The 14,360-nt window shown below is 46.1% G+C and overlaps 1 protein-coding gene across 1 annotated transcript; it reads left to right on the top strand.

The window, feature by feature from the left end:
• The first annotated feature begins 7,190 nt into the window (after nt 1-7,190).
• Nucleotides 7,191-13,666, top strand: RD3 (retinal degeneration 3). The gene is made up of 2 exons (XM_010137749.1): nt 7,191-7,500; nt 13,369-13,666. Exons 1-2 carry the CDS (start codon nt 7,205-7,207, stop codon nt 13,664-13,666), a joined length of 594 nt encoding a protein of 197 aa, XP_010136051.1. The 5' UTR covers nt 7,191-7,204.
• Nucleotides 13,667-14,360: the final 694 nt, after the last annotated feature.

Genomic DNA, 14,360 nt, shown 5'->3' with positions numbered 1-14,360 from the left:
GAGGCGGGATGGGCGGGCAGGGAGGGGGGCCGGGGGCTCCGACAGCTCTCCCCGGCAGAGCTCGGCCACGGCACCGCGGGGCTGCCCGCAGGGATGAGCACTGGGAACCTGGTTACGTAAAGAACAGGCAGCCGAGGAGGAAAGCGTGGTTTATACTGCCTTACGCTTAGGCTGCCGTCACTTAAGATCTCGGAGATTAGACACCTGCACTGCTAAGTCAGGTGTTTAGCAAGCCCGGCGTGGTACCACTGAGGTCAGCCGGATAGGTTTGGAGTTATGGCAGTGTCACTGAGAACAGTCTACACTGCACACCTCCTAACGCCAACATATTAATCGAAATTTGTCTCAAGACAGTGTTCTTCTCTGCTTTCATGGCTGCTCTCTGCGGATGGGCAGTAGGTGGGTCAAGAGCTATTGCAGGAAGAAAAGCGTGAGCTTTCCCAGAGCTCTGCTGGCTGCTGTAGGTGATAGCTGCAAAGAGAGGCTTCGGTTTTCAAACTGTCAGCTTAGCATTCTTCTTTTGGGTGCTAATTTTAAAACAATGTGTATTTTTAAGTAACTCCTGTCACAAGGACCAAACTTTAACACTGGTTCTAGCATTCTCCAGTACAGGGAAAACTCCCACACAGCCTCACAGTTCTGCAGTGAATTGAGACAGAGTGAGACTCTCGGCATCTCCAGTAAATATTTCTTCTGATAGATACTGTAACCAAGGTTCAGTACTGAATAGAAGCGTACGGGCGGCTGTTAAAACGCATGCTCACCTCACGAGGCAGTGAGTTACTCCTGCTTTCACAGAAGAATCGGTCCTCCACCTGGATGGAGAACGCGCATCTCTGTTTTCACAGCACTTAGTCTGGTGCACACCACAATATCTGAAGAAAACTCCAAACTTCAGTGGACCTGACAACAGGTTAAATATGCTTTGGGATCTGAGTTCATGCTCTTCTTTTATATAATTCTATAGATATAAGTATCTGCAGTGAATGACAGAACTAGAAACTCCAGTTTGTGACATTACTGCCCCTTTAATAACGTTGTATAGTTACAGTGACTGTAGAACAGAGAAAGACGAGCTGGGGATCTCTCCAAGTTTTCATTTTGAAAGCCTTTTGTGTCAGAGCCTTCCATCAGATGCTACTGATGCTTTTATTGCAGCAATACTTTTTCTTTTTCCTTTTTTTTTTTTTGGGGGTTTTATTGTTCCTTTTGTGTCAGAGCCTTCCATCAGATGCTACTGATGCTTTTATTGCAGCAATACTTTTTCTTTTTCCTTTTTTTTTTTTTGGTGGTTTCAGTAGTTTTAATAACAGGAAAGCTGTGTGTCTCCGTTACCTTCTGAACTCTCATTTACATGGCTGAATGAATGGGGAAGAATATATTAGGTCCCTCCATCCTGACTGGAAACCTGGCTTTGTAGTCTGCAGAGATCAAAGTAGGGTGTAGAACTGAAGGTGTGTTTGATCCACCATAGCAAGATCTGAGCAAAATCTGGAGTTTTAATAGCAAGTTAGGCAAACAGACCAAATCGGTGTGTTTTAACTTCACGGCTTCGGTAGGTTTAGGAAACAGACCAGTGTAAGTTGTATGTGATAGAGTGTCCTTAACGGTTGCTATTAGAAAATGTTGTTTAAAGCAGTGAGTGGGAATTTGGAATGAAAATAGTCCTGTTTCTCAGCAGATGGAACTCAATTTGCTCTGATAAGTAGACAAACTCTAAAATGCTACTCTGCTTCATAAGCAGATTTGGGTAACACCCACCCTTTTGCTTCTGCAGATAACACAAAGATTATCTTCTGCAGAGTCCAGCCGTCAGTAGAGCTCGAGGCTATTGGGCCCTTCCTTCACTTTTTCTTTAAGACCTGTAGCCTGGATTTTCATCTGGAGTTAATCAGCACAGTTCTTTTATTTATTTCAGCAAGGCAAATCTGGTTTATATTAGTGCTGCTCTACTGTAGATCATGAAGTGGTACCAGCTACCTTTTCTCCTCATGTTTTGGCTAGTGTTTGAAAAATACCTTTCTCATTCATACCTGAACCTGGAGCCCAGTTCATGCTGAATTCCTGTTTCTTTACCCCTCCTCTTGCAATCGAAGTGCAGATGTAAAATGCATCAGATGATAGACTCATTTCCTAAAAGATTGACGCTCTGAGACAAACTACTAGAGAAATTAGACTGTATGCCGAAAGTAGATGGTTCTCACACATTTTTGAGAGCTCCTGTCACTCAGGAGCAGATGCAGGCAGCAGCAGGAGCTGTCAGCCTGCAGCAGGCTGGTCAGACCGTGAGCATTGCCCTGCTAAGGGCAGGCAGGCAGCACCCGGCACGCGAGGGCCTGCTGGGTGCCACAGTGCCCGGTCACAGTTTCTTCTCTCTTAGACAGCACTGTGAGAATCAGTACGGTCATAAGGCAGAACACAGGTTCTCTGCCGTGGTCTAATGATAAGAAACTGCAGAAAAGCAGTGGAACACAAAGGGGTTCTTTCACAAAGCAATGAGGGACTGTATAAATAAAATTGAGAAGGTGTTGGCAGCAGTTTCTTAATTAGAACTTGTAAAGATTCTTTGCTTGGAACAAAATTCAAATATCTTTACCAGAGGAGAGATAGAGTTTGGGGTTCATCTACGATGCTGTCACTACTTAATGCTATATATAACCAGCCGCACAGCCACAACCACAACTTCTGCCCAAGATGCTGGTTAAACGTAGTGTCAGTTTGCACATACAGACTTCAGAGCTCGGTGTAGCCAAACCAGCTTTAATCTACCTGAGCTGTAGTCCAGGGAGATACAAGGTACCCTTTGCTCTCCAAAGGATGCTGGACTTTTCTGGATAACATAACCCAAACTTTACTAAGAAGCAAATTAAAAAAAAAAGAAGTTTAATATGCTCTGCAGTTCCACATCATCTGTTTTGCCCGTGACTGCCCAATCTGGGGATGGAGTTTGTCCCACTTCTTTTAGAAATAGTTTTCCTTGTTTGTTCCCCTCTGACCTGGGGTGTGTGGAAAAAGGTTAAGTAGGTATGTTGCACGAACAAATTCTGTCTCCGTGCTCTGACTGCAGTCGGAGGAACTACCACCCACGGGAAGGGAGGGAAGGCATTTCCCAGCTCCTCAGCCCAGTCTGTCGCTGTGCTCTGCCTGGATGGCAGTGGGTTTCCTGGGACTCTATCTATAGCCCGCTGAGTGACAACGTTTCTGTTGACGTCACTGGACTTTGGATTAGGCTCCTAATCATCCAACCCCCTAAGACTCTTCTCCTTCTACTCTGACACAACTACCATCCCTCTAGGACTACTGAGAGTCACTAAGGACTGCCAGTACTACTCCTGGACTGGCAGACTGGAAAGGCAAAGGCAAACCACAGGAGACTTGTCAAACTGAGGATGTTCAGCTGTATTCTCTCTCTTCTTTTTTTTTTTTTATTTTTTTTGATTTTTTTTTTTTGCACACAAATGCACATTTCCCACCCTCTGTCTATTCCTTGCCTATCCTGGAGGGCATGGGAAGCAGGGAACCAGGAAAAAGATCAATGGAAAGAGAATTTTTCATCCTCAAAAGTTCATCTTCTACAGGGCAAACAGGTCCTGCTGTTTGACTCATGGTTCACCAGAAAGCAGCGCCACTGAACAAGTCTTAGCAAGTGGTGATCTAGCTTGAAGGAGACTGATGTCTGCCAGGATATATGAACAGCCTCCAGCTGGCCAAAGAACAGTAAGCTGCAGAAACATATTCCCTTGGCTAGTAAAAGAGCTGGGAAAGGCTGAAATCTTGTTTTAGGAAGGTGAAAACACAAATAAGGCTTGTGAACTTTGATCCTTCTGATGATTCTTGGGTGCATTCTCTGGAGCAAGAACAGCAATTCACATGGGGAAATAGGGAAGAAGGTAAAAAAAAGTGGGAGATGAGGTGAAATTGTACAGAATGATTTCTGTGAGGACAGAGAAAACTGTAAAGTACGTGAGGATAAAAATGCAGGAATTGCTGACGCTTGCAAAGTGTAAATTTGTCCCTTTCCCCAACAAGAGGGTTGGGCTGCAACTTTTGCCTTCCTTTAGTTGCCCATATCCTGCCGACAGTCCTTCTGACTCTTTCCTAATCGGAAAGCCATTGTGAGTCATTTAATGATTAGCCTGCATGTGAACTTTAAATTAAAAACAGCAGCTACACTTAATGGAGCCCACAGTACTTTCTGCAGGCTGCAAAGACCAGTAGTGGGAAGAGTGGTGGCTTGTCAAGGCTGCTAAATAGAGATGGCCAGCTTCCAGCTCCCAAAAGCAGGAGGTGATGGATGAGAGGTGGGGAAGGGAACAATCTCAAACAAGGATCCCTTAGGAACAGCCAGCACAAGCTGCCAGTGTGCATGAAATGCTTGCGTGGATTTTCCTTCATTTGAGAACAGGCCAGTTGCACTGCAGCTGAGGTGCCTGCCTTACTTTTCTCATGTGGAAGGAGGTTTTTCAAGGAACGTACGGGAGCCCCATACTGAATTACCCCTAATGCCACTGAAGTCAGCAGAGTTAAACCAACGGGAGGGCAGGTCATAGCCAGAGTAAGCATGAAGTGAGGTAACCCTTTTCTGGTAAAATACAGGACACGCTCACCTTCATCTTCAGATGAAAGCACCAATGGAAATAATAATGGTACCTTGATTGGTCACGTAGGTGTAAAACTTTATGGAAAATTGCTGTCGTCACATAAGCTGAAAAGAAACAGGAGACTAAAATAATCTGTAACACTTTTGCTAGCAGGGCTCATGTGTGCTACACATCACGGTGGTAAGACCAAGGAAAAGGTCCTAACTTTTAAGGGTCTTCATCCTTAATAATGAATAATGGTGAGTGGAGGCCTCCGTGTAGCAAGATGCAGGTACGCGTTAGGATGGTGGGATTATGGAGCTGAAGCTGCTGGCACATCAGTTCAGCCTGAGTTCATTCACGTGTCTTGGGCAAGTCAGCCAGAGCGCTGTGTGGTGATGTGTGAGCTGTTAGCTGGAGTCACCCTGGCGACGAAAGCACAGCAGAGGACCTGCTGCTCCTCCTCCAGAGCACGGGAGCAGGATTACTTCCAGCAGCTGCTGGCTGTGGCTGCTGTCATAAGGGTAATCATAGCTGATACTCCAGGGTGAAAGCCCTGTAAGCACTGTAAACTAGCAAAGGTGGAATTTTTATACAGTCTCAGAAGAGTACCTGTGGCCTCACGTGCCTAGGGAGCTGGATCTGTGTGCTGTGGAAGTTTTCAACCCTTTTATGTCTTCCTTCTGAAGAAGGTATTGCTTGCTGGGAGAGATAGGATAGGAGACACAGTGTCACAAGCGTCCTGATCCTCAAAAAGCCCAAGCATTAAACCCTGAAATAATGTCAAACTTGGGAGCACTGTGCAGACCTCCCAGGTTTTTGGAGCATTTTCCTTTAATGGTGTGACGTATTTACATAATATGAACATTTTTGAAAGAGAACATGGCTATGTGGTGAAAACAACCGCAGCGTCCTTCTCCGCTGGTGCAGACGGTGATGGTTTCCAGGCTCTGAAGGCAGAATCATTGACTACTGCACTTCTAGGGAGCCAGGAGCCGGTGGCTCTCCGCTCTAGTGGGAGCACTGGGGAGCTGTGAGCACCTGGTGACTTGCACTGTCACCAAAGGCTCGAGGCCCTTAGATCCAAAGCTTATTCTTCTCCCTTGTACGCCTGTCTTTGTGTCTGTGTCTCAGCAGTGAGGATTTGCTCAGGCCCTGCAGAATCAGGCTCTAATCCACTGCCCTCATGTTACCTTTTGACATCATGTCCTGATGGGGCCGCTGCCAGGAGTAGCCTTTTGCTTCTCCCTGGGGGCTTACTGGAAGGGGGCAACAGGGCACGTAAGTGCTGAGTGAAGAAACAGATGCTGTTTTGCTCCTGTTGAGGTCCCTAGTGCCTGCTTTGGATTCCATTGTGTTTAAATTCAAATACAATGGTAATGACTTTGTTCCATGCACTGTCCTCTTGCAGCGACTACACGAAGGGATTGGCTGGGTGGGGAGTTAATTCTGTCTTTTGCTGAGCTGATTGGCGCGGTTTGTTCTGCCTTCCAAGTGTTGGGTAACCCCAGCAGCAGCAACCTCTCCCTTAGAAGCAGTAAGAGTTTAAACCATGGTATGCTGCTACTTGCCGCGCAGCCCAGCCTCAGTTCCCTTGGTGCTGGTGGCAGCTCCTAAGCTGTGCTCTTCCAGCATAGCTAATAGTTGGGCTAGCTTGTAGAAGATGACATAGCCCCTCCTGCACGCAATGAGACGTCTGCTAAATAATGGTTAAAGCTCGGCCTGGCCTTGCAGTTAATGCAGCTATTGCACCGGCCAGTGCTAGGTAAGAACGGGTGAGCCCTTCTGCTTAACGGGTCAGCAGCTGCGGGCCTGCCCAGGAGCACTGGGTTTGCATTCTGTGAGAAGCTGCTGGAAGCTTTTCCTATGTCTGATAGAGCCAATGGCAGCCAGCTCCAAGATGGACCCACCACTGGCAAAGGCTGAGCCCATCAGTGACTGGTGGTTGAGCCTCCGCGATAACATATTTAAGGAGGAAAAACAAAAATCCATGAACCTTTCATTATATTTAGTCTCCCCTGTCCAGCTGAGGAGGAGAGAGACAGAGCAGCTTTGGTGGACACCTGGCATCTAGCCAGGGTCAACCCACCACACCAGGTCACCTATCCTGCCCACTCCCTAAGGATCTCCTGCTAGCTAGAGTGAGGCTTCCAGCAATAGTTTGACCCCATGTGTTGAGTTTTTGCAGGTAGGGTTGCTGCAAGGCTGTGCCCTCCCATGGGGGTTCAGACAGGTGAGCTCCAGCCCCAGCTCTTCTGTGTAGGCAGCAGAATGGTTCCCCAGCCTAACCTGGAAGGCACAAGGTATCCTTGTAACTTGACTTTAGACCTAAGAACTGTGACTGTCATTTTAATTACGTGCTGACTGGAAGTTTGAGGGAAACTGGGCCTCTTCAGCCTTTGTCTCACGCCCCGCACAAGCTGGCTGATGGGAGTGAGACTCCTCAAAGTGCTCAGCACCAATTAGCTCTAAGTGGATAATCCAGCAACACTTTTAGGTGAACAACATACTGGAGGGGTGTGCAGGGGAGAATGTTCTCTGCTGAGGTGTGTTGATGATGACACTGTTCTTCTTCTCTCCCTCCCTACCCTCATCCCACTCCTGGTGAAGACATACAGGGCACTATGTCACTGGCATCCTGGTTCAGGTGGAATGAGCCCCCAAACCGCATTTCCCAGAGGAACCCCACAGAAATGGTGGTTGAGACGCTCATGATGGAGCTGAACTGGCAGACCAAGCAGGCAGAGAAGCAGCAGCGAGAGCGGGAGAACGAGTATCGCAAGATCAAGACCGGGGTGGACTACGGCTGGCTGGTCAGCTACCCAAAGCAGAGCTACGATATCAGCCCAGGAGAACGGCTGCAGCTGGAGGACATGTGCACCAAAATACATCCTTCCTACTGTGGGCCTGTCATTCTCAGGTACAGTAAAAGATGTGACGATACACACCTTTCCTCTCCTCCTCCCCTCTGTGGTATGTGAGGAGGGAGTAAGCTGTCAGGACCAGCAGAACCAAGACTTGACGTCCCGTGTCACATGTCATGCTGGGACGGTGTCTTTGTGGAATAAGGGAAACCTAATGTTTTAAATCACTTCAACATGGTATGTTTCCTCCAAAAAGTTACTAAACCCACTTCCCTCTGAGACTGGCTTGAGTACTTTCTGCTCCTGGCTGGCCAGATGAAGTTACCATTTCAGTACTGTGGTGGCTTTTGCTTCAGTCTTTCAGAATCTTAGAATAACTGAGGTTTAAAGGGACCTCTGGAGGTACGTGCTTCAACCTACTTGGAGCAGGGCCAACTTCAAAGTCAGACCAGGTTGCTCAGAGCCTTGTCCTGCCCATTGTTGAGTATCTCAGAGCCTGGATCTGCAGGGATCTGCAGCTCTCGAACTACAACCGTAGTTGTACATACATAGTTGTAGAACAAGAGGGCCGGAAACAGCTGGTCCTGTGTCTTATAGTGGGGATGGCCAAGGAAGGATGGTAAAGCTACCTCTCTAGCCCTCATCTTCCCTGGGGTTGGACCTTGGAAGCAAGCTGGCACAGCGTTTGGCTCTTGCAAAGGTTGCCATGGTGGCAGATTCGGAGATTTGGGATCATTCGGCGGCCTTTCTCTTCAGGGAATGTTTGCTGGGAGCAGCACTTGCTGTATTTTTTGTCTATCTGTATAACTTGTATACTTCATATCTTTGTATAACCCCAAGCTAAGCTGTAAACAAGCCACTACAAACCTTTTGAGGTTCAGAGTTATTCTAACCATCCTCAGGGCCGGTCTCACAAACAGGTTATTTCCATCAGAGCAGGCTTCAGTCGCCGGAGTTAGGAGGCTCCAGGGTTCACCATCTCCTTCAGAGAAGCATATTAAGCTGAGCCATATACAATTCACTTTTTGTTTTTTAAACAGAGACCGATCATGCCAGATACGTGATTTCAGTGCGGCTTGTAGTGGTTGTTTACTGCTGTTCACAGGATTCCGCATGATGCCGGCAGTAGAGAAACATACTCAGCAACATGGGTGGGCTCTGCGTGGGCATAATCCAAAAAGGGTAAACCCATCCTCTTAAAAACCCTCTTACAATGTGAACAGCTGACCCCTCTTCTCTTCTACCTCCTAACTGGCAGTCCTGTGGTTCAGAAATTTTCGTTGCTGATGTGGAAACAATGAAAAAGAATTGGGCTTGCCATGCTGGGAGCTGAAAAAGTACAGGAGAAAGGAGGAGCATGCAATCTAACTAAAAGGCAGCCAAAACCTGGCACAAATTCTCCTCTCAGAAGGTGAAATAACATGGAGATTTTAATAACTTCCCCAAAATTGCACAAGATGAGTATAATGGGAATTCAACCGCAATCTTCACATTTCCAGCGAAGCCCTTGAATCGCAATATCCTTGTACTGTTCATGTTTCCTCTTGAATACCCTGAAACTTTCCAGTACGTAGTAACTTTAGAAAAACTTCCACCCAGAAAAAAAATCTTTGGAAACTGAGATGCAGAGCATGTACCTCACTGAAGCCCTTGGTTCTGTCTGAAATACCAAGCTTGGTCCTTCTCCTTCCGTCTTAGACGTTTGAAGAGCCAAAGTCATTTCTGATGTACTCGACCAGCACGCAAGTAGCCTGCACCTTGCAAGACTGCGGAGTTTGTTTTGTTTGTTCCATGCAAGGTCTCCTTCTTTGTGAGATTCTGTGCTCAGAAAGCCAGAACAAAACATTTTTGTAGGAGTTGTCAGAGATGTCACTGTATTCTCCACAGGTCTAAATGACTGTCCAAATTGTCCTTTTCTGTGGCTACATCTGCCGAGAGGCGGAGCTTCTATAGATTTGTTTATTCAGATGTGGAGGAGGCTAAAAAGGAGCATTTCTTAAATGGCAGAGTTCTTTTACGATCAAGTTTGCTTCCTCTGTTTGAGTCTCTTGAAATTCCGGAAGGATTCAAGTGCACTGCAAATACCGTCAGCTATCTGGAGACTCTGAGTCCCCACATACAAATAAAACTATTGCATTCAGATGGAACTCAGCTCTAGGTTACTGGGCTGGAGATCACTGACTACATCTAAAATCAAATCCTGGAACCCTCTGAAGGAAGTGACAGAGATTTTGGTGAGGCCTTTAACTGGTGGTTAAACTGAACGAGTAGACTAGGCGCTTGCTAACACCAAATGCTCGATTTTTGCCATCTTTACTCAGAGCTTTAGCTCCGATCAAAGCAATTGTCTATGTCATCTTTTTCAGTTTCAGCAAAAGTCTAAGAGTTGATTTCTGTCTTTTTCCAGCCAGAGGAAAAAAACCAAACAAAACCTCCTAATACGGAAATGTAAACCCATATTTTGGTGACCTAATGTGTTTTGCCACAGGCTAAGGACAGTAATTTTCTAAGGATTGTGTATGGCTGAAGTGGATGGCCTAGTGTGCTTAGATGTAACACAAATGATTAAAATCAGAAATGGGTTTATTTTCAAAGACGAGCTTAAGTTTGAGGTGATGCGACATGAACGTTGCAGTTAGTGTGAATGCCGTAGTCCTTTGGGAGTCAAGCAGCCTCTAGCAAAGCTTTACAATATAACCAGGATTCCTACTCAAAATATAGGTTCAGGAGTCAGCAGCTAATTCTTAGCACTAAGCACCCACGAATGACTAAATCTGCTTAGAGCTCCCAGTCCAGACAGGCACTCAGGAATACTCTGAACTATAACCATATTGTTTAAGTCCACGGACTTCCTTTGGATTTAACAGGTCTTTAAAGTTCAGGCTGTACTTAGGAAAATTACTGAACTGGGGACCTATAGAACAACAGGCAGGTGACAGCGCTTTAAAAAGAAGCCGTGCCGGTATGAGCCAAGCACAGCGGATTCTTAAAATCTAACGGCCATAAAATGGAATGGAAGGGTCACAATTCATTGTCTGAACTGTGATTAAAACACAGGCTGGACTGGGCAATGTGCTCATCCCTACGGGTGCTGGCTCTGTGTGGCTTCTGTGCTGGTTCAAGGTGAGTTTTGTTGACAGTCTCATCTCAGACTGCGTGACTTGCATAATATATTACAGGTTTGCTACCAGTAGTGTCATGAGTTGTTTCCAAACCAGATAGATAGGTCTAGTTTTCTGCTGAGTAAGGAAACCCTGTTGAGGGTTTTCTATGTATGGTTGTGCAGCCGCCTAGCGTGAAACTATTCCACGCAAAAGCACAAGGGCGTTAACCTGTGCTAGAAGATAGGGGAGCCTTGTGCAATGTGGTGTGCTTAATTCCACCTAGCAGCTTTGTGCGGAGTTTGCTCCTCAGGACACAAGTCCAGATTCCTGGACTCCAGTGGTGTTACCGTTGTTGTGTGTTTTGTGCAGAGAGCAGATTGCTGGATCACCCAGCGCATCAGCTGGCTTTCACTGATAACTAGCGAAGATGGCTTCAGGTGTTTGTAGGTGGTTGCAGCAAACATCATTATTTTCTGACACGCAGGCTGGTTTAGCTAGACCTCAGCCCCTGAGAACGTGTCCAACCTTTCTGCTGAGAAATATTTGTGGAATGCACACCTTTTGGACTTCACACGTGGGCTGTGCCTTAACACAGACGTGCTGGTGCTGAAGTTAGGTGGCCATTCCTGACACATGCTCCTACCAGCTCTGGAGCCACAATCCAGCAGTGTGACACACAGCCTCTAAAACTGGAGGCAGCGATGAGGCCTTCTGTGTGCACAACTGCCAACAGAAAAGAAGAGGATGTACTGATAGATACACAATGTGACACCATCTCTCTTTAAAATGCACATGGAGATAAAATAATGGAATGACTCATTCTGTTCATCTCTGCAATGAAAGTCCTTTGAAGGTGCTTTCCCTGGTACAATAATAATAATGTCGTGAAGACCTGGGTTTCGGGGGACTCATCTGTCTACGAGTCTGACTAGGATAAAAGGAAAGGTGTATTTACCGTGAAAGCTCTATTTTTGGCTCTTTGGTAACGCAAGTGAAGTGCCTCCTCAGAAGGCAGAAAGGACGTTTGCAATGTACAGCAAAGCTCTGAAATAGCTGTTAAGTGCTAACCCTCAGCTAGACCAAGTCTCTTCCTCCTAAAGGCTCTGCACGATTCAGTTTAGCACCATTGTGCAAATATGTACTGGTGTGAAGTATAGTGCCTTAAAGGCTTTTTGCACCCAAACGTTCAAAATTCTGAGGTTTTTATTTGGAGGTGGTTGAGGGGAGAGATTAGGAATTCATCCGAAGCAAGTGAAATGGTTAAGAAACATCTTGGCGACTGGTAGGTTTTGTGTCAAACTCCTCTAGACTGATGCTGATCAGCTTCTGCTGATACTGAGTTCCCTCGGCGTGCAGTTCTGGTGTCTCCACAGCTGTACGTGTAGCTGCCAATACTTGCTGCGAGAGACGCACACGGAGTTATCCGGGATACAGCATAATGTTAAGATGTATGTTCAATAGCAGGTTTCCACAGAAAGAGTCAAAAGGCAATAAATGAGTCTTTTTGGTTTACCTCTGGTTTTCTCTCTGTCCTCACACCAGTACGGAGTGCAATGCCACAGTGCAATAATTCCTTGTTACGTTCCTAGGGCTTATCGAAAAACAAAGAGGCAAGGTCATGCTATCAGCTTCGGCTGTATTAGGCTTAATTAAATGCAATCCTACTGTTTTCTAGCCTCATTCAGTTCTGTTGGAGAAAAATATCAAAATGCTTTGGCTTCCATTAAGTACAAATACCTGGATTTTAGTGAAGCACTAGTTTAGCTCTGTGTCTGCTTGTAGATGTAATTTTTATGTTAAGAACTGAGTATTTATTATCTGTCATAAATGCATACTATTACAGAACAACTAGAACGTCTGTGTGGCCGGTGTGTGAGCCTTGGAAGTGGATCTCACTCTCCAGGCTGGGTCTAAATCAGCCAGCAAGGGGTCAGGAATGGTATGTTCTCTTCTTGGCTTAGACAGCGACACACTCAGTGACTTCAGGAAAACTACTCTGCTCTGCATCTCATCTTCCTCACCTGCAAAATAAATGGTGGGAATTCTTCTCTCCCCTGGTATTAAGGTAGCTTAATAAATGTCAAAAAGCCCCTGTTTTGAGCTCTCTGCTGAGAAGGCACTAGAGTAATTCACAGTTGTCTGATTAGAATCAGCACTGTGCTGCCAATCAAGGTGTTATCAGCTAAGCCAGTCCATTATCGTAGAGAAAATCCATAGGAAGATGAATACCACTTCACTACCAAACACACACCCATAAGAAAGTTTTACAGGATTTTTGTTTGTCCTGTGGCCATTGAGTCACGCTACGGGGAACAAAAATTGGCAACGGGGGTAAGTCTCATGGGACTCTCCCTGGTTTATCTCGGCTTCTGGCAAGCGGGAGTTCAGGGACTACGTGAGCAAGGACTGCGTTTGGACAGTCACGTTTAATCAGCAGTGATGGGGCATTTTCCACAAACTTGTCTAATCATTCTGGTTCTTAAGCTATGGATAGCACGGAGTTCTGATTTAACAAGCGGTGTGTGAAAAGAACACACTTCCTCTCTTTCAAGCGTGCCACCTTCTAGCTTTGTTTGGTGCTCCCTATTATTTCTTGTGCTTAGGAGAAACAGTGATTCATTGCTTCCTTACATTCTCTGGCTTGCTTGTGATTTAAGAGGCCTCGAGCATATCTTCATGGTCCCTCCCTGTTGTTGTTCCCTTCAGTCCAGGGAGTCCCATTTTGCAGCAGAGTGCAAGTTCCAAGGCTAGTGCAGTGACTTGGCAGCAAGCCGTGATCTGGTGGTTTTAATCAAAGCTGTGCCTTGACTGTGCTTTCAGATTCCGGCAAGTCATTGCTGAATATGAACCAGAAGTGCAGGAAGTATCCCGGCTCTTCCGCTCCGTCCTACTGGAAGCTGCTGAGAAGATCAAAGAGGAGGAAGAGGCCAAGAAGCTTGCCCGGCAATGGAACACAAAGAACAAAACCAGCCTCTCCTTAACAACGTTTAAATCTCGGTCCAGGATCTCCCCATTCATCAGTGACATCAAGACCATCTCTGAGGATGTGGAACGGGGCACACAGTCCACCAGGAGGGTTTGGAGCATGCCAGAGTTTCGGAATACCAAGGATTACTGACTCTATATTGAATAAGGTTTTTAGACAGTCATCCTTCAAAATCCCAGTTAACCCTTTTTTAGCTCTACCGTTTCTCCTTTGTTCCAGCTCTCTTCCTGCCCATCTCTCTCTTGGAAGCCGTGTCCACAGTAACGGCTCCTGATGCCTGCGGTGTGTGAGACAATTTATTACTAAACCTGCTAGCCTTTTCTTTAATTTGGTAGCTATTCAGTAACCTTAGGGGCAAGGCTCACCTACTATCTCATTTTTATTTCTGTTTTCTTGTGGCAAATGAATTAGTTGTGTGATGTCTGTCTTATCCCTTCCCCCCCCCCGAGCCTGGATGTAGTTCTCTATAAAAGCTTTTGGCCCAAGCTAGTGTGAGCTGCTGGCTGGACCAATCTCGCTGGAAGCAAGACAGCCAGTTACATGAGTGAGGCTTGCCGGATCAGGCCTGCGATTAAAGCTAGTATCTGATTTGGAACTTCCAACTAATAACCTTCCTTACTGCTACAAGAAACTTCACAGGTGATCTCAGTACTGCTCCTGATCACCTTTCTTGCTGACAATTCACTATCTAACCTGTGTACAGACAGAGCCAAGCTGTTTGAAAGACCAATACTATTCCTCAGCAACCAGTTTATGCATGCTCAGGTTTCTTGGGTAGAACCCCTTGAACCTGCACATGCAGAGCAGACAGAAATGTAACGTTGTT

This window comes from Buceros rhinoceros, unplaced genomic scaffold (genome assembly GCF_000710305.1).
Source record: "Buceros rhinoceros silvestris isolate BGI_N320 unplaced genomic scaffold, ASM71030v1 scaffold29596, whole genome shotgun sequence".
NCBI classification, from domain to species: Eukaryota; Metazoa; Chordata; class Aves; order Bucerotiformes; family Bucerotidae; genus Buceros; species Buceros rhinoceros.
The sequence above is the reverse complement of the archived record's forward strand: the minus strand, read 5'-3'. Positions and strand labels throughout refer to the sequence as shown.

Bases quoted from the DNA above. Each gene is read 5' to 3' on its own strand.
- RD3 (XM_010137749.1), top strand. From the start codon at position 7,205: ATGTCACTGGCATCCTGGTTCAGGTGGAATGAGCCCCCAAACCGCATT. The intron at 7,501-13,368 runs GTACAGTAAAAG...CTGTGCTTTCAG, and splicing joins TGTGGGCCTGTCATTCTCAG to ATTCCGGCAAGTCATTGCTG.